Below are 21,085 nucleotides of genomic sequence, written 5' to 3'. Positions count from 1 at the left end.
CAAAGAAAACAGAATTCCATATCACACATTCTTTTCAGTATTTATAGTGACATCCCTGGAAACATCTCTGAAGGTTAACAGTCAATACAATCCTATGCTCAACTGTATAAAGCTTAGCACATGTAGGCACACATGAGATCAATACAACTGATTGTAATGACCCATTGTCATGACCTATACTAGGACTTGAGGGCATAGATTTGGTTTGAACATTTGGTCGGGGGTTGAAGTGTCAACTGCACATGTTTTCAATAATCACTGAAGGGTTGTAGGTAATTGTTACTTTTGCTTTTTAGTGGTTACCCCCCACCCACCCACCTAAAAAACATGCCCCTGGTTGGACTACTGAACAATAAAGTTAACAACGCCTAAAAATTACATCTTTGTTTAACCCCTTCAAACCCTGCGTTCACTGGAATGAACACCACAGGTTTTGCGTTTCAAAACAATAAAAATGATGATCAACCAATCAAAACCAGGCACACTGATTAAACACCTAAAAAATCAGGTCTGAAGGGGTTAATACACTGTCAGAAATAATGGTCAAAAAGCTCCCTAGCTTTTAACTGGGGCTGTACCCTTTCAAAAAGTACACCATTGCACCTAATAAGAGGTTATATTAGTACCTCAGAGGTACATCTTTGTACCAAAAAGATACCTTAAAGGTACATATTAGTAAAAGAGGAAACATATCTGCACCTAAATGGGACAAATTAGGACCTTTTTAAAGGGTACTGTCCCAGTGACAACTTGGGCCTATTTCTGACCATTTTATCTGACAGTGTAAATAAATGTGCATAAATAAGCAAAGTTAATGATAGTCAAAAAGTTAAATTTTTAATATACTTAAAGGGGCCATGGCATGAAAATCAGACTTTTTCCATGTTTAAGTGGTATGGTTGGGTCCCCAGTGCTTCTATCAACCTAGAAAATGTGAAAAAGATTAACCCAGTAACTTAGTTTTGTAAACCATTCTCTACAAGCACATGAAAAAATAGGTTGTTAAAATTTGGCTCTCCTTATGATGTCATCAGGAGCTCTTATTATAATAATATCACTCCTTAATCTGCACTATCCAATCACAGCACTGCCATTTAGTGCAGAGAAAAACACAATTGAGTTTTAATTGCTATAAACCACCATCATTGTGATCAGTGTTTGAATTTCATCAGCTCATTTGCATTTTAAAAGGACACACCCAAAACGGCACATTTTTGCACACACCTACAAAGTGTCAATTTAAACATGATATAATAAATTATTTATATGGTATTTTGAGCTAAAACTTCACATATGTGCTCTGAGGACACCAAAGATTTATTTGACATCTTAAAAAAGTCTTGTGCCATGGCCCCTTTAAGTACATTTCATTCTTTAAAGGGGACATATCATGAAAATCTGCTTCTATCAACCTAGAAAATGTGAAAAAGATCAACCCAGTAACTTAGTTTCAGTAAACAATTCTTTGCAAGCATGTGAAAAAAATAGGTCATTAAAATTTGGCTACCCTTGTGATGTCAAAAGGGGATCTTATTATAATAATACCACACTTAATCTGCCATTTAGTCCAGAGAGAGAGAAAGAGAGAGAGAGAATATTTGACAGTACAATTGAGTTTTAATTTCAACAAACCACCATCAATGGCGATCAGTGTTTGCATTTCATTAGCTCATTTGCATTTAAAAGGACACACCCATGGCAATTTTAACATGTTATAATAAATTATCTATATGGTATTTTGCGCTAAAACGTCACATATGTACTCTGGGAATACCAAAGATTTATTTTACATCTTAAAAAGTCTTGTGAAATATCCCCTTTAATAAACTTTGCAAATATAGAGGACTCCGTTTGCATGCTTATATCTACTGTGCTGTGTAGAGAAACGTTATTCGTAAACTAATAGACTTATTTATAAGTAAAGATATCAAAAATATATCTGTACCACAAAGTGGAGACATACATTTTATGTAGGTGAAAGGGCCAATATAAATAACTGACCCATATCACTTGTTGTGGTTCTTTCAACGCTATCTCATGGCAACCTGTACGTATTTTACAAGGTGGCCAATTTGTATTCATTTACGACATCATTAGTACATTTTTGTACAATTAGCTTTTTTCCATTGTGATTTTGGTGTTGGGGCGGGGTTTTGTTAAAGTTCTTTTATAACAATCTTATGTTTTTGTACAATTCACTTTGTACGAATTATTACGAAATAACCCAACTTGTTAAAAATAAACAAATTCTCTTGTGATCAGTAGTGTTGGGGGTAACGCATTACAAGTAACGTGCATTACGTAATAATATTACTTTTCTGAAGAAACGAGTAAAGCAATGCATTACTTTATAAATATACACATTAATATTTAAGTTACTTTTTTTAAAGTAATGCGAGTTACTTTTCAGTTTAATTAATTCGATGTAAAAGAACAATGTACTGCATTAAACTGAATGTATTAACATAGAATTACACACTCTATGCGTGAACAGTTCCAATCAGACATTGGAGATGCCAGACAAGAGCTTAACATTTTTGCGATGTAAATATGCAATTTCTGAATGCAGAACTTCTCAGTCATAAAAAACACCTGCAAATTAAGAAAACGTAACGCAAAAGTAAATTAAAAGTATGCGCATTACTTTCCATGAAAAGTAACTAAGAAACGCAATTACCAGTTACTTTTTTGGGGAGTAACTTAATATTGTAATGCATTACTTTAAAAGTAACTTTCCCCAACACTGGTGATCAGGCTGCTTATAATAATTCAGAATATTCTTTACAGATTACAAGACTCCAAACAAACATTACACCATCCGATGTTAAAGAAAATTGCGAAATGTAATAACTTGTAGAATAATGCAGTATACAATAGGCAATATGATTATGCTTTATATTTAAACAATCACTTTGTACTTCATTGAATTGATTTAAAAACTGAAAATTATATAACAATTATACACTTCACATTCTTCCTGATCGTTGATCATCTTCTGTCAAAACTTTGACTGCACAACCTTTTGATGTATTAAAATAATTTAGTTATTGTAAACATGCATATTGTGATAGTTTCAGCATATTGTTCATCCCTACCATCTGGGTACTCATTTTGAAAGTTCAGTAAAATCATCATTCCATACACTCAACTGAAAGTATCTGAAATGTCAAGCTGCCACCCTGAACCTTTAAAGCCCCCTGCATTTAACATCTAGAGTCAGTGGGCATGTTAATGGAGTGAGTCTGATATGAAGAGCCACAACATTTTGTCACTGTGCCAAAGTGAACTTGAATCCTGGGAAAGATGCTGATTAGTAAACTCTGTATAGGGGGCTGTACCAACTCTTCAAAAGCCACAATATGTTTTGAGGCACAGTTGTTAAGCCTTCCTCTGCCACAGGCCGCTAACTGGCATCCCTTTCCCCGCACGACAATTTGGAAATTGCTCGGGCGCTAATCCAGTACGCGGGCATTCTGAGTTTTTGATGCTGCATCGGCATTCGAAATCCTGGGGAGCCATTGTTAAAGTCGAACAGTTTGCTGGCCATGGTTACCATTCACATGTTATGAAGATTAACTGTCATTGTGGGATCAGGATGCAACGGGGTCGGTGTGGACAAAGTCTGAGCCTCATTTCCCGAACTCATTTTTTCTGGGTTGCAGTCGTGTCCACTGCGGCGAGGAGCTCTCTACACACCAGCAATAGAACAAAACCCTCCTTCACAGAGGCTTTAAATCAAAGTGCTTCCAAATGACATCAGGTTCATGGAGAGTGAGAGCACTGAGGGCCTTTCATCTGAGCTTCAGCCAAGGAGCCAAACCCCGACTTACATCCCTGCCTCTCGATGGGGAACAGATGACACATACGCTCCTAGACAAAGTGCACAGATTTCTCTGTGTAACTGTGAGAGGCATGACGCGGGGCTTTGACTCAGCCCCAGCTCGCATTTATCTGTCTCTCTTTTTAAATATTTGCTGTCTCTTAATATTTAATTTCCTTCCATTTATTTCACAGTAACAAAAACTGAAATGGCACGGCACATGGAACACGCCAACTTTTTGGGACTTTATCTTATTCACGTATCCCCCAGAGTTAGATAAGTCCATACATACCTTTTCATCTCCGTGCGTGCCGTAACTCTGTCTGGCGCACCCACCGCTAACCTAGCTTAACACAAAGACTGGAAGTAAATGGCTCCAGCTAGCATACTGCTCCCAATAAGTGACAAAATAACGCCAACATTTTCCTTTTTATATGTTGTGATTTGTATTTTCACAGCGTGTAAATAACAAGGTCATATGAGACACAGCCATCTTTTAACCAAATACATACTGGGAATTATTTTCTCAGAAGGTGAAGCAATTAAATTACAATTAAATTTTATTTATATAGCACTTTTCACAATTGGTAATTGTTTTAAAGCAGCTTTACATTAATAGAAGCAGGGGAAAACACAGAAAAATCGACAGACAATATAATTAGCAAAATACAGCGGCTATGAATAAACTTTACAAGCAAGCGTATTAATAATGTAACTTATAAAACGGTTAGTTCCAATCCTTGATTCTGATTGGTCAATAGGTGTGCTTTATTCATGATAAAACACTGCTATGACCGCTTCACCCAACGGTTCTATTTAATATCACTGCGCCCTTAGCAACACCCTTAGCAACACATAAACATATAATGAGACAAAATCTGAGAACAGTTTGTTGTTTTTATTTGAGCTTTCATGTTGTTGTTCCCAGTCAGGGACTATTTTTTTCTAGCGGAAGGAATGCTTTTATTGATTTAACTTCATGAAAGTTGCACTAATTTTTTTTTACTTTTATATTGTGTGGTAACCGTTTTATAAAAGCAATAAGGTACTCGAGGCAAGTGCTGTATCGTGAATAAGTAACGGTACAGCACAGCCTCTCGTACCTTATTGCTTACGTATAGAAGAGGGTGCTAAGGCTATGTTTACATTAATGCGTTTATCCTTTAAACGTGTTACTTTTGCTACGTTTACGCCTTTCATCTACACTACATCACCGTTTTCGACCCTCAAAAACAAATTCGTTCGCAAACGCTGCAGACCCTGTTTTAGTTTGAGAACTCAGACGTTGCGCTGAGTGTAAATGAACGTAGACGGAGTCTTATGTAAACGAACAGCTGATGTTAACGTGACTGCGCATCATTTTCAAAGTAAAAATTATTTTATTCAGGTAAATGGAGGTTTGCAACGGAGGTTTTGAAAAAATAGTAAACATCTACCAACCAGCTATTATAAACGCTATATCAGATTGTTTTAACATGTTTCCTTATAGATAATGTCTATTTTATATTTATGTTTGAGTATTGCTGGGTTTGAATATTGTTGTAATGTGTTTATGCTTTGTTTAAATTTAGTTAGCTTATTACGAAAGATAGACTGTAATTTGTAAAGGCCAATATGAAGGGAGAATTGTAATGGTTCAGACATTATTTTTGAGTTTAATTTAAGTTTTGTTTTCTACTTTAAAATTAATTTCGTTACAGATAATTTGTCTCTTAATTTTAATCGATGTTTTGTTGATAAGTTTTGTGAATATAAATTAATAAAAACAATAAACAACGTCATTATTTAATGCTCGTTTAGCCACTTGCACTTTTAGCTATTTCTGTGTTGCTATCGGAGGACGTGCACGGACCTCGCACACTTTTAAAAATTAATGCAATAAGCCTTTCTGTAGGCTAAAGCTATACTTCACCTCTTACTATGTTTGATTGAAGTTTGCATTTGCTGAAATTTATTTTTGCTTCAAGTTGGTTTAGTACTGTTCACTTGAATGCTTTCTTTTTAAATCATTAAGACCTTTCTGTTTAGTTATAAAATCAAAATTAACCTATTAATCATATTAATATGTTGTAGGGGTAGAACAGTATAAGACTTTCCCAAACACATTTTTATATGTTCAAAAATAGTTTCTGTTGTAGTTGCCAGCAAAGGACCCAGGTATGAATTTTTGTCAATATCACACACCCCTGCATAAATGCGCAAAGGTAAGCTATTATTAGAGTAATACGTTTTTTTACACTTTTATGCGCATGCCCAGTTACGTGATTGGTCATATTTCATGCGTTTATAGTGGTTTATAGTGTGGATGAAGATTCTTTTTAAAATGCCAGTATAAACGAGGATCGTTTTCATTTTAAAATGCCGTTTTAAAACGCAAATGCTCTAATATAAACAGGGCCTAAGTTAAGCCAATGTCGGCTGACTCCCTGGGGTTGAAAAACCCCCTAGGAGAAAAAACTCCCAACTTTTTTAGACAGGAGGGAAAAAAGTCCTAGGAGGAAAAAAACCCTTGGGAGATATATATATTGACTGTATATATATATATATATATTTATATGGGATGTAAACGGTATGTAAACGGTAGAGTTGGGGTACTCGAACTCTCAATGTCCTCAGGTTCGAGGACGAAACAGGAAGAGAGAAACAAAATCCAATTAGTGTAGGGGCTGTTTGCATGTAATGCAAGTGTCACACAGTGTTCTGTTTTAATATATGCTCGGTTCTAGACAGGCTAGCTATTGCGGCATGAGTAAATTACCCAGACGAGTTATGTGAATGCTTTGTTCAGTACAGGCTAACTATTGCGAGCTAAGTATATTTACTAGACAAATTATGTGAATGCTTTGTTAAAGAGAAAAGTCTTAAGTTTAGAGTTAAAGTGATCACAGAGTGAAGCACTACTACTTGGGTTAAGTGATTTGCTCGCAGCACCTGAGAAGCCCCATGGTGAGGAGCAGATAGTTCATGCAAGTGTTGCGCTAATCACTCCGCCCAAGTAGCAGTACTTCAGAATATAGTTCCCAGTATGTATACGGTTAAAAGATGGCTGTGTCTCATATGATCTTGTTATTTCTACACGCTGTGACTATAGGAATCACAACATATAAATAAGAAAATAGAGTTACGGCACGCAAGGAGATGAGAAGGTATGTATGGACTTCTCAAACTCTGGGGGATACAGTGAATAAGCTAAAGTCCCAAAGAGTCACCGTGTTCCTTTAAATGCGCTTTAGCAGCCCAAATGAGATGTTGACTTACTTCTTATATCACAACAGAGCCACCAGACTGGCGAGGTGGTGAGCAGTATGACCCTGACAAACAGCAAACAAAGTATTCAAAGTGCTAATTGTTTTCCTCTTATATGTAAGCCGTCTTCAATTAAAGTGAAATCTGGTGAGTGGAGTAGACCACCAAGAGAAAAGAAACTCAAGCGGTCCTCCAAGGTTTCCTAGCAACAGGACAGCAGCGAGGTAAAGGCCAGTTACTGCGTTCCTTTGATTTCACATCGGAGTAAAGACATTCAAGCTTTTAAGCAGCGAATCAGAAGAGTTTCACCTTTGAAACGTTTCGACAAGCCCCGTTAAAGTGCTTTTCAAGGTACTGCATCAAGAGTTTTTAAACAACCCGCCCTCTGGGCCATTCTACAAATCGGCGGCTGCTTGTGTCCCGTAAAATGGTAACTTAAAATGAATACCCGATGCCATCTATCAGGTTTACTAAACAATTAATTTCACCTTTATCCAGTTGGTTGCAAACAACTTTGCTACACGCACACAAACACATGCATAACCAATACAATGAAACAGCATTTATAATTATGGCCCAGCCTCCCCATCCCTAATTTCTTAATCTTCAAAGCTGCCCAGTGGCATTGTCTTGTCTGGGTATGGCTGTTTCCGACGCTATTCACCCCATTCAGCCGGCTGAGGCCGAGCAGAAGCATCTGCAGACAACGGCTCTGGGTTCCTCTTTCTCAGGGTGTCCAGCTGCACAATGGATTTCCTCAGCAAGGGGACAAAAGAGTCTTGCGGGTAAAAAAAGCGGTTCAAATTCAATGGCATTCCTATTTGCAATCAGCCCTGGTATATGCGCTAACTAACTTGTGCTCAGAGATGGCTGATGTGTTATGGTTAGTGAGACCTATATACTTGATAAGTTATACGAATTAGTTACATTTTACAAAAGTTTCCAAGGTGAATGTTGTAAAGTCCTCAAATAGATCGATTATTGAAAATTACATTTTAATCCGTAAAATTACATAATAATGTAAGATAGTTTTGCGATCTATAAATTGCACTGGGGTTGAATGCTGCACATATTAAGTAGCCGCCAACAGTTGGCCTCCACTGGCACCCAAGTCCTCATCCAAGAGGATGCATTAGCTCTCTTATCACATCCTATGTCTGGGCTCAGGGAGTCCTATTGTCACCCTATACAACAGCGCCTTTGGCACCCTGGCAGCTTAACACCCCGAGGCTCCTGAGTCTCAATGGCCGGGTTTTTAGCAGGCAAAAAAGGGCCTAGGCGTACGTCACCTAGCGAACTGCCTAATCTCATGCATTCGCACCAGGCATTCTGTTCAGCAAATCAAAAGCCACCTTGCTTATTAAAGCACTCCATCCTTTTAATGCTATTCCACCATAGAGAAGTGATCTCTGTTTCTTTATATATAGACGTAAAAGCCATAAAATGCATGTGGCCCCATGGACGCATTGGAAAGTTGATCTTTAGCTTTTCCTGTGTGACAAAAGCGTTTTAAGCCGCAAAGCCCATTGAAAAGACGAAAAAGCACTCGAGATTTTACGCATGTCATTTAAAGCTGTGTTGTGTGACTTTTGCCATTGAGGAGATGCATCAGTGTTTTTTTCTGCAATAAAGCGATTAGAAACGTTTGGCGTAAAATCAACACGTAAAAAACAATGTCTTACTGCTTGTCACTTGAGTGCAGTTATTTAGTAGGATATGGCTAAATTCTTAAAATGACAAGTTTAACAAAAAATAAATACATTAATTAGATAATCTTATTTTCAACCCCATTTGTTTACAAATTGCCAACAGTTTAATACCATATATATATATATATATATAAATATACACCATATATTTGCGTTACAGTCAAGCTATAAATTATATCAGTATGCGTGTTTCTGGGATTGAACCCATGACCTTTGCATTGCTAACAAATCACACAAATTTCTTTTTCGTGTCATTTTATGTATTGTTTTCTCTTTTTTTAAATCATTGTCGCTTGGGGTTTGGGTTAGGATGTATTTTTATGTATTGGTTTCTACATGTTTTTCTTCCGCTTTTTATTCTCGCCTGGAGTTGGGGTTTGGGTTAGGATGTCTACAAATGTAACAAAAAGTGATTCTAACCCCAATTGACAATGGTAAGAAAAAAGGAAAAAACAATGAGAAAGCAATATATAAAATGACACGAAAATGAAAGTTGTGCCACTGACACAAAAAACTATTTACGTGACGAAAAAGACATTCCTGCTCAAGGCACAAAAAACGCTGAATTTTGTGCCATGGACCCAAATAAATTAATCACATTTTTTGTGACTATAACACGACTTGCCGTGAGTTCAGTCTGCTTAACTCATTTTTTTTAATTGGAACAGCGAACAATTGGTCAAACACTGATTTTTGTCACTGAGATCAAATTAAAAGTTTTGCACATTTTTCTAAACTTATGCCAAAATAAGATTCGTTTTAATAATGTACAAATTATATATTAATAATCTTAATTTAAGAATTTTTAGATAGTTGTACTGAAAACAAGACAAAAATGCTAAGTAAAAAAGTCATTTTTTTGCAGTGTATATATTATTTGTAAAAAATTATTTAACTTGAATTTTCTCACTTTAGGAGAAAATGTAAGATTAATTGTTTTATTACTTCAGTTGGAAACACTTAAAAAGTATAAAAATAAAAAATATAAGATAAAAAAATAAATAAATAAGATAAAAAAATAAAAAATGTACACTGCAAAAAAATGATACACAAGAAAAAAATTCTTAGAATTTTTGTTTTCAGTAAAAATATCTAATTTTTTTTTTAGCTTTTTCTTGATGAGCAAAACGACCCAAGAAAACAAGTCTAGATTTTAGGCCAAAAACATCATATTTAAGTGATTTGTGCATAAAACAAAGCAAAAAAATCTGCCAATGGGGTAAGCAAAATTTTGGTTGTTTTGCTCATCGAGAAAAAGCATCTTAATTTAAGAATTTTTAACATTTTTTCTTGAAAATAATTTTTTTGCAGTGTAGGTGTTACACTTTCAGGTGTACCAACTGAAGTAATTTTTTAAGTTGATCCAACTTTCACTTATTATAGTTTTTTGCAATTTCAAGTCTTGCCAACTCAAACGGTGCCCTCTGGAGGTGTAATTGCTCTATTACAAACACAACTGCGAAGATCTGAAAAACCAGTTGAGCAAATAATAATCATTTTAAAAAAATCACCTTGACAAAATATCAATACATATTTACATTTATTAAGTTAAAAAGATTTAAAAAATGTATACTCTCAGATTTTCGTTGAAATGTGTAAATGTCGCAAAACTCAGGGTTGAATCCATGGCAACCAAACTGTGTTCTCATTCAGTGATGCACCACACTGAGTCTGTGTTGTTTTCAGTCTGCCGGTTTCCCTTCTCTTTTGAGTGCCATTCACGCCCAGTCAGCTCCACCACTGTGGTCCTTTCTCCACTCATATAATTGGTGAGCTCAGGCAGAAATATTCAAACCCAGCACACCGTAGCCATCCAGAACAGAGGGATTGTGATGCTGTATGGCTACAGGCCAAACGCCACTAAGAGAATCAATTAAAAGACACTTTTCCCAAAGAAATTCACTTACATTCTCATGAATCACCACATCTCAGAAAAAAATATGACTGCGTATCTGTATAATTTCTTAGATTTAATGGTAATGATATTAATGTTATTATATACACTGCAAAAATGATTTTCAAGAAAAAAAATCGTATTATTTTTGTCTTGTTTTCAGTAAAAATATCTAAAAATTCTTAAATTGAGATGCTTTATCTTGATGAGCAAAACAACCCAAGAAAATAAGTCTAGTTTTTAGACCAAAAATATCAAATTTAAAGGAACAGTATGTAAGAAATTTATATTAATTAATCATAAAATGGCTCTTATATGTCACTAGACATTAAGAAATAATTTTCATTTCAAATACTTATATTACTCACAACAGTGGTCTGGCCAGGATATTGTCATTTAAAAAGTGGAGTTGCAGCCCTCAACTGATGTTTATGTTGTCATTTTGTGTATTGGCCACCAGTTGTGTGATTGCAGTACCAGTTTTAGCCACAAGTTTTGTGATTGCAATACCACTTTTGGCCACAATCCTACATACTGTTCCTTTAAGTGATATTGTGCATAAAACAAGCAAAAATCTGCCAATGGGGTAAGCAAAAAATATTGAAATTTTTTTTAAACACTAAATTCAAGAATAATTCAAGAATAATTTAATTACCCCATTGGTATATTTTTTTGCTTTTTTTAAGCACAAAATCACTTAAATTTTATATTTTTGGTCTAAAAACTAGACTTATTTTCTTGGGTCGTTTTGCTCATCAAGAAAAAATATCTTAATTTAAAGAATTTTTAGATATTTTTACTGAAAACAAGACAAAATTACTAAGATTGCAAGATATACTTGCAGTGTATAACTATAAGGCCTAGTCCTGGATTAATCTAAACCCTGTCCAGGAAACCTCCCCTATAAATAATTAGTATTAAATTTAGCTCAAATATTATACCAGTTGTAGCTGGATTAGAAATGCAAAGGTTATAGGTTCAAACCCCAGGGAACAGACTTACTGATAAAAATGTAGCTTAAATCCACTGTAAATTATTTTACAATACTTTTTAGTTGAATCTATTTAAACTTTGTGCAGCAAATAGTTTTAGATAAATTATTTTTGTGAGAAAAAAGCACTGGAGGTAGCAACATTTCACATGCTGACTAATTTGGCACTGCCTCTTGGCCACCTTTCACAGTGGGGTGTTATATACTAGCGGCATCTTGGGTCGTTTAAAGTTTAATTATCTCTAATTTGCTAGCACCGCATTGATACATACTTGTGAAGTGAATTTGTGAGAAATGTCATCGGGTGCTATAGCTTCACACCTTTTGAATAAATAAACAAGTATAAAATATCAGCACCAGCTCCACAAGGGGGCCGAGGCCAGCCTGCTTTGTCATAATAAAGGCCCATCTTACACAAAAACTAAATGTCAATGGTGCCGACCCTGATTAAATATCTCGTAAAGATTCTTTTCAAAAGAAAGCCTTTGATATTACAAAATCCAACTAAATCTCACGTAAATTTAGAAGTTACGAGGTAGCTCATTTGTATGTGTTTGTACGTCTTTGGGTTGGGAGGGGTGGTGCTTTACTTACTTTTATCTAATAATCATACAAATTCATGAGAATAAGCCACCTTGTAAAATAATTACAAGATCAAGCTGCATAGTCCCAAACCAGAAATCAATATAACTTTCTTCTTGGAAAGGACAGACTCACTACAAAAGAATGTCTCACATCTCCGAAATCGCTTTCGTCATCAATATCCAGCAGGCAAAATGCCGAAACGTCAGTTATCTTAATGAGATACAACCAAAGACCCACCAAACTCAGAGTACAACAGAATGATGACGAAAAGCAGTCTGTAAACAGTACTCAGAAACCTCAGTAAGGAGATACAATGTGAGCTCGCAAAGTCTCGGTTGTTAAGCATCTACAAGATTTCACGTATCTGTGAGACATTGTATGTTTCGGCCTCTAGTAATGGAGAATGGGATCTGCCTGAACATCACTTCCACAGGAAGATCTCTAGAAGCAGCATGCCGCCCATAGATTCATTTGATCGACGTTATGGCCTCCTCCCTACGGAGATCTTCACAACTCCACATCCCAGTGGGACGGCCACTAAGCCCCGCAAGAGACGTAAGAAGCTACAAGCGATCGTCTGCATTCTTTTTGTGGAGCTGTTCGAGAGGTTTACCTTTTTTGGGATTGTTTGCAACATGATCCTTTTCTGCACCATTAAGCTGGGATATAGCAATTACCAAGCAGCCATGGTAAACACGTGTTTTGTGGGAGCCAGCGTTCTCACACCTGTTCTTCTGGGATGGTTCGCTGAGACGTGTTTGGGAAGGACCACAGTTTTGTTTTTGTGTGCTTTCCTGCATTTCTTTGGTTAGTTGTTGTTTAACTTGAGAGTGACATTTTAGTCTATCTATAAATACCTGCTTACATTAGCAACAATTATGTGTTTACTCTAATGAAATTGCTTACTTTAATGAAAATTACATTGAAGTCAATCATCTTGTAATTTAGCCAGAAAGGATTTAGCCTAACAAAAATAAACTGTAACTTACTGTAACTGTAAAAAAAACAGTTAATTTTAGTTTTTAAACTAAACAAAACCAATTTCTTAACAAATTATGTAACAAATATTTTTGCTAGACAAGGCTTGTTGTTTTAGTGCTGCTCTAACTGGTAGACAATATTTATCTGGTGAAGCTAGTTGACCAAAGAAGTATTGTTGGTTTGCCAGTTACACTTAAAAAAGTATAGTAGTAGTACTATTATTGGTATCAATTATTGGTAATTCCATGGTACTCAAATTCACGTACCATGATATATGTATTGTACACTACTGTAAAAAAGTCATATCAACATACACTTTTGTTTTACTTTAACAAATTAAGTTAAATAGTGTCAACTTGTTTATAAGTTATATCAACCAACACTGTAAAAAATGCCTTGTTGCACTTAAATTTTTAAGTTTAAACAACTTAAACAAGTAATTTTGACTTGTAAAATAAAAGTTGAATGGGCCTAAGTTATTACAACTTTATTTTTATAATTTTTAGCAACTTCTAACTAGTCAAAATACTTGAAATGGCTTATTAATTCAAGTTGTTTAAACTTAAACATTTAAAGTCGCCATGAAACGGAAGTAGCGATTGCCTTGTTCTCAGTTTACACAAAGGAAAGACACAGATTTTTCCCTGCGGTTTGGCCTCTCATTAACACTAAACCCCCGTTTTTATCACAGAAAACTATTATTTCCAGCCAAAGTGGATATTTCTGATAACCCAGGTTATGTGTTGCCGTGTCAACTGGGAGAAACTGGGTTTTAGGTTCTGAAATGTCACATTATGCGCCAGAAAATGCTTGACGTCACTGTTTTGAAAGGAACAGGAAGTCGTGTTATTCGTTGGTGTTGATTCTGAGGATTTTGATTGGCTTGCATGGCTTTATTCCTCTCCCTACACTGCCGTGGCCGCCCATAGGTTTGGCATAGTTAATATGGCGTATTTATGCGGGTTGATGCAAATAAAAATTTTTTTGAAAACGATGTTGGGTGTACAATGTTATTATTGAAAACGGAGGCGGGGAAATATTTGTTTCTCTATAAACCCGGCTCTGTGTAAATGTGGCCTTATTTTCCATGTGGTGACGTATATCCGAATGAAACCAGCTTCTGAAATGAAATAAGGCAGGGCTGGATTTGAATTTGTCCATCAAGATCTGATTGGAACATTTGAAGTTGGGTCGCTTTGCTAATCGCTAATCGCTGCGATTTTCTCCCGGACCCTGCCCACCTGCCATACCATATGACCGGAAGTAAAGAGAGATCATTTTGAGGAGGAGAGGTGATTTGCGTTTTTGATTAAACATTATGGAGGCACATGAATTAAAAAAAAAATAATGAAGCTCACAGATAAGTAATTTGTAAAAATACCACAATATTCCAAAACAAATTACAGTTTTATTTTCATGGCGACTTTAAGTGCAACATACAATTTTTACAGTGTATACTAGTTAAAAAATTAAAATAATAAGATCGATTGACTTGCATAACCAATTTGATTAAACTCAGCATTGCAACACTTTTTTACTAACTGATTTGCTCTTACTTGGTCATTTACAGGCACTGCCATGCTTCCAGTCGTCGCCTTCCCTTTTGAAGATTTCTATATAAACACGCATAATATCGTGCATCAGCTTGAGCCTCATGAGCAACGCATCCTTTTCTACACAGGACTTGTTGCTGTGGCTCTTGGCATCGGTGGCATCCGTGCCATCCTTTGCCCGCTGGCAGCCTATCACCTTCAGGGTTGTGATCGACACCAACTGTTGTCCTTCTTCAACTGGTAATCTGCTACTTATAAATTAAAGTACCGTGGTTCAGTGATGGTATTATATGAAAGGCTTAAATGCAAAACCCACTAAGTGCACCTGACATGTTTTCTTGTAAATTAGCTTTTTTTATCAGACTCTTAATGAATTCTGGAAACAAACTGGTATTTCTGAATGGCCTGAGACTGGGAACAAGAAGATTGGAAGTGAAAGTATTTCAATAATGTATAATACAGCCAGCATTTTTTTTATATCATAATATCTCATTTTTGACAGTGGTGGTGTTTAGCGGTATTTGCATATGAGCTCCTCATATAGTAATAATATGTTATTTTGATATATGAAATTCTTATGCCATCGTACAGTACATGTCCAAAAACTACAGTAATACTTACACTCACCTAAAGGATTATTAGGAACACCTGTTCAATTCCTCATTATGCAATTATCTAATCAAGCAATCACATTACAGTTGCTTCAATGCATTTAGGGGTGTGGTCCTGGTCAAGACAATCTCCTGTACTCCAAACTGAATGTCAGAATGGGAGAGGGGAAATTTTGAGCGTGGCATGGTGGTTGGTGCCAGACGGGCCAGTCTGAGTATTTAACAATCTGCTCAGTTACTTGGATTTTCACGTGGCAAAACCATTTCTAGGGTTTACAAAGAATGGTGTGAAAAGGGAAAAACATCCAGTATGCGGCAGTCCTGTGGGCGAAAATGCCTTGTTGATGCTAGAGGTCAGAGGAGAATGGACCGACTGATTTAAGGTGATAGAAGAGCACTTTTGACTGAAATAACCACTCGTTACAACAGAGGTATGCAGCAAAGCATTTGTGAAGCCACAACACGCACAACCTTGAGGCGGATGGGCTACAACAGCAGAAGACCCCACCGGCTACCACTCATCTCCACTACAAATAGGAAAAAGAGGCTACAATTTGCACAAGCTCACCAAAATTGTACAGTTGAAGACTGGAAAAATGTTGCCTGGTCTGATGAGTCTCGATTTCTGTTGAGACATTCAGATGGTAGAGTCAGAATTTGGGTAAACAGAATGAGAACATGGATCCATCATGCCTTGTTACCACTGTGCAGGCTGGTGGTGGTGGTGTAATGGTGTGGGGGATGTTTTCTTGGCACACTTTATGCCCCTTAGTGCCAATTGGGCATCGTTTAAATGCCACGGCCTACCTCAGCATTGTTTCTGACCATGTCCATCCCTTTATGACCACCATTTACCCATAATGTGATGGCTACTTCCAGCAGGATTATTTTCACTGTACTAAAATGGCCCCCACAGTGACCAGATCTCAACCCAATAGGGCATCTTTGGGATGTGGTTGAACGGGAGCTTTGTGCCCTGGATGTGCATCCCACAAACCTCCATCAACTGCAAGATGCTATCCTATCAATATGGGCCAACATTTTTAAAGAATGCTTTCAGCAACTTTTTGAATCAATGCCACGTAGAATTAAGGCAGTTCTGAAGGCGAACGGGGGTGAAACACTGTATTAGTATGGTGTTCCTAATAATCCTTTAGGTGAGTGTATATTACTTACTTACTTATTCATTTACCTGACGCTTTTATCCAAAGCGACTTACAATTGCTATATAATATGTCAGAGGTTGCACGCCTCTGGAGCAACTAGGGTCACTTAACTAGGGTTAAGTGTCTTGCTCAGGGACACAATAGTGTGTCAGAGTGGATTTGATCCCGGGTTTCTCACACCAAAGGCGTGTCTTATCCACTGCGCCATCACCACCCCATAGGCAATACTAACACTTATAAAATACTATGAAACCTGGTCGTTTTTGCAAGTATATTTACTTTTATTATATAATTTGGATGCTGAATTCAAAACTTGTTTGCGTAGTTATTGCTAAATATGTCATCACTGTAACTACAGTACATTATCTATCCACAGGTTTTACTGGTTAGTCAACCTGAATTCAATGGTTGTGATTTTGGGGATCGCCTACATTCAGCAGTCAGTGGCCAAAAACTTGTGCTTTCTCATCCCATTCACCTCAGTTCTTCTGGCTCTCATCGCCATACACATGGTGCGCAGCAAGCTCACCTTCCATCCTAAAAAAGGTAATGCTGCTAAACATGACTACAGCTGCTAAATCCTGCCTTGGTCAGTGGTTTGTTCAATAACTGTGAATTTTGTTTTGTTAAAATAAACAGGTAGCTCCTTGCTAACTACGTTCGGGGTGTTCCTGAACTCTCTAAAAATGTGTTGCCTTCATTATCGCCATTTAAGCGGAGATGTTGCCAACTGGCTAGACCGGGCCAAAGAAAACAACGGTGGCTGTTATAGTGAGACCAGTGTGGAAAACGTAAAGATCCTGGTCAAACTGTTTCCTCTCTTTGGACTTCAACTTTTATACCGTGCTTGCATTACTCAGGCAAGTCTATATGACAAACTAGGCAACCTGTTCATATTTCCAAAAAAGTTTGTATTAAAGGGATAGTTTACCCAAAATTGAAAATTCTGGCAACAATTACTCACCGTCATGTTGTTCTGAACCTGTATGAGTTTCTTTATTCTGCTGAACACAAAATAAGATGTTTTAATAAATGATGGCAAGCACACAGTTGATAGTACCCATTGACTTCCATAGTATTTGTTTTTTCCACTATGGAAGTCAATGGGTACCATCAACTGTGTGCCTGCCATCATTTATCAAAATATCTTTTTTTGTACTGTCAACTTTATGCTTAAAATATCTTCTTTTGTGTGAAGCAGAATAAAGAAATTCATACCGGTTCAGAACAACAATTGGATGAATAAATGGTAGCATTTTTATATTTGGGGAAACTATCCCTTTAAGTCTCTCTATCAACATTTGCATCTTCTTTAGTATCTTTATTATGATGTTGGCAGATTCCGTCGGGCTATTATCTGCAGACGATGCACTCAAACTTGAAACTCAATGGCTTTATCCTGCCAGTAGCAATTATGAAAGTGATCAGCATACTGCCAGTGTTGATCTTAGCACCACTGCTGGAGCTTCTGAACACCTGCTATCAGTCTCCAAAGAAACTACTTCCCTCTCCAGCTACATTTATAAGTGAGCACCTCAATAGCAAACAGAAATTTGTCACTGACTAATAATGGTTCATGTTTTTCTGAACAGAACTACAAAGGTCTTGATACTGATTTTGTCATGTAAATTTAGGGTACACTTGGGTTTTTCTCTGCAGCTATGGGCCACGCTTGTGCCGCTCTCTCAGCGTTACTGGCAGGAATCTCAGAGATGCATAGAAAGGATTACCCACAGGTGGAGCAGACACTCTCAGGCAAGGTCCTCCATGTTTCTTCCATGAGATGTTTCCAACTTACTCCACAATACATATTACTGGGTGTGGCGGAGGCATTCGTGACACCAGCATGTGCGTATTCTCAATTCAATCTATAAAAAAATGTTACCCTGGACCACAAAACCAGTCAAAAGTAGCATGGGTATATTTGCAGCAAAAGATACATTGCACGGGTCAAAATTATCTATTTTTCTTTTATGCCAAAAATCATGAAAATATATAAAGATCATCTTCCATGTAGATATTTTGTAAATTTCCTACCATAAATATACTACCATAAACCTTTTTTTTTCTGTGAGTGGATGCAGTTGCTAAGGACGTCAATTGGACAACTTTCAATATTTTGAGAAAATTCCAGATTTCAAATATTGTCCTATCCCAGTGCTTCTCAAATAGTGGGGCGGGACCCCCAGGGGGGGCTCGAAGCGACACCAGAGGGGGGGGCGCGCGAGACCCCGGGGAAAATACTTTTTCAGGAAGTGATTTTTTTTTGCACCGTCACTTAAAGACATTACACCCCAATCACGCTGATAAGCCGCTTGTGTTTTTTATTATTATTTATTGATTATATTTAATTTAATTTTTCAGTATTAAATGGTCAAAAAATATTATACTTTAAATAAGGATTGATTTTTTTATTTCAGGCAAATTGATGCATTTTAAGTCTTTTCTGTTACAGACTAAAAAACAATGTTAATAAAGTTATTCTTTGGTGTAAGTTGATCCGATATTTCTTTTTTTGTGTTTTCTTGTGTTTTCTCAATGTTAATAAGGATACAATGTTTTGCAGATGTGTAATTTTACAGACAAATTATACTATTTACAGTCGCGGCGGAGAGTTGGGGGGGGGGGCGCAAAATGTTTACCTCTTCCAAGGGGGGGCGTGACAGAAAATAATTGAGAAGCACTGTCCTATCCTAACAAACCATACATCAATGGAAAGCTTATTTTTCAGCTTTCTGTATAAATATGATTAATACATTTCAATAAAAACAAATTATGTAAAATTACAGAAAAAAACTATATTGTGTATCACGGAACATTTCTGTTTTTATTCTGTAATTTATTGTGTAATTTATCGTTTATTGTGTAATTTATCGTTAATTTACGACTTTTTTAACGTTTTACATTATGAGTGTAAAATTACAGAAAAAAACTGTATTTGTGTATTACATAAATTTCTGTAATTTATTGTGCCCGTTATTTTACGGTACTTTTCCGGCACCCCAGCTGCCGGAAATTCACAGTTTTTTACAGATTTTTTTTCTGCCGTCGATTAGTGCATAAAATGTATCTTTTTTTTAGCTTTTCATTAGCAGGGAAACATTAATAAACACAATATGTTCAATTATAAGTTAGTAAACTTATATTTTTTACAGTGCTGGTTTTGTGGTTCATGGTTACATATATCCATAATATAATGCCACCTGCCAAAATTTCAACGACTTGCTTATTCCTCTTATGCTCTGTTCAGGCTGCCTCATCTCCTTCTGCCTGACTCCCAGTAACCTCAGAGGTGTCTCCCTGCATTTCCTAACCCTCTCGTATGGAGGTGGCTGCTTTCTAGGAGCTTTCCTTATTCAGTTCCTTTATTTTGTGTCAGGAGGTAAACATATTTTCAAATGTATACAGCATATACATTCTCTCTTATTATATTTGTTTATATACCAATTTTGTTATATGATCGCAGGAAACTTCTATCCGAATAACCTCAGCACTGGCAATATGGATAGGTTTTTCTTTACGTTGGCTACATTGATGGCTATAAACACACTGGTGTTTTGGAAAATATCACGTAGGTACGGTTCAAGCTATGAATATACTATACCTAACTATGACTAATGAAAAAACAGTATCGACAGCTCAGTCTTTATAATGTTTCTGGGCAGGTACGCAGATTTGAGCGTGGAGTTGAGTAGTGGGGCAGGACAAAGTCCCCTATCTGAGAAACTTCTCCAGTATAAGGCGTGTCTTCGTTTTTATGACACAGTGGAGCGATTTGAAACTTCAACCTCAATGGAAACTGTGCTATGATCTCACCATACACACCGAATCTGTAACGCTGGCGTTACACATCAGAGACTTTTGACTTGATTCTGCTCACCTGGAAACAGAGCAGTGCCTGTAAATGGCTGCATGATCATGTTGAATGTATAAGAAAAATCATCTGTCAAGACCAAATGGATATCGTATAATAAAGTTATTTTATGATATATGATATTTTATGAATGGCTCATTATGAAGAGAAAATGTTTTTGTTGTTGATGAAAAGGACTGTAAATGATAAAGACATTGTGGTGGTGCCATGGAACAGAGATGGCATCAGATCAATAGACTTTCCGACCCAAATACTTCCAGACCATAGAATAACATCCAGCCAGGAATTATAGAAAATGTCCATTATAGAACACCTATTGTCCAATTCGGTTTAAATTTTTTTGGGGTGTCTAACTGTGGGTTCACACCAGATGCGAGTTCAACGATTTGCGCGAGTACATTACATACAAAGTCAATGCAAAGACGCGATCAGACGCGTCCTCGCTTGGGGCGATGTGAATGACGTGATATGGGCGATGCTTTTGCTGCGAAAACACGCGCTATTCGCCTCAAACGCATCTTCCCCAAATGTGAAAATATTCAACTCGAGCGAAAAAATCGCATCACACAAAGTTCAATCCCGCGAGAAATCTAGAAAGAGTAACGCGATGCCCCACGTTTGGTGAGTACGTAGCATAAGTGTTTTAGTACGTTAA

At 36.7% G+C, this 21,085-nt stretch overlaps 2 protein-coding genes across 5 annotated transcripts in view; one reads left to right on the top strand and one right to left on the bottom strand.

Annotated features, from left to right (window-relative positions):
- ptprz1a (protein tyrosine phosphatase receptor type Z1a) overlaps positions 1-21,085 on the bottom strand; it is an 84,624-nt gene that overhangs the window by 62,024 nt on the left and 1,515 nt on the right. The gene's annotated exons all lie outside the window — the stretch shown is intronic.
- slc15a5 (solute carrier family 15 member 5) lies at positions 12,234-20,727 on the top strand. The gene is made up of 9 exons (XM_055191662.2): positions 12,234-13,052; positions 14,797-15,019; positions 16,933-17,102; positions 17,196-17,416; positions 17,896-18,082; positions 18,216-18,404; positions 19,807-19,938; positions 20,023-20,131; positions 20,222-20,727. The coding sequence occupies exons 1-9, from the start codon at positions 12,698-12,700 to the stop codon at positions 20,364-20,366; spliced, it is 1,731 nt and encodes a 576-aa protein (XP_055047637.2). The 5' UTR covers positions 12,234-12,697; the 3' UTR covers positions 20,367-20,727.

Source organism: Misgurnus anguillicaudatus, chromosome 6 (assembly GCF_027580225.2).
Source record: "Misgurnus anguillicaudatus chromosome 6, ASM2758022v2, whole genome shotgun sequence".
Taxonomy (NCBI): Eukaryota; Metazoa; Chordata; class Actinopteri; order Cypriniformes; family Cobitidae; genus Misgurnus; species Misgurnus anguillicaudatus.
The sequence above is the reverse complement of the archived record's forward strand: the minus strand, read 5'-3'. Positions and strand labels throughout refer to the sequence as shown.

Excerpts from the sequence above, each read along its gene's own strand:
- slc15a5 (XM_055191662.2), top strand. The coding sequence starts at position 12,698 with ATGCCGCCCATAGATTCATTTGATCGACGTTATGGCCTCCTCCCTACG. Across the intron at positions 13,053-14,796 it reads TGCTTTCCTGCATTTCTTTG|GCACTGCCATGCTTCCAGTC; the intron begins GTTAGTTGTTGT and ends GGTCATTTACAG. Across the intron at positions 20,132-20,221 it reads TTTTGGAAAATATCACGTAG|GTACGCAGATTTGAGCGTGG; the intron begins GTACGGTTCAAG and ends GTTTCTGGGCAG.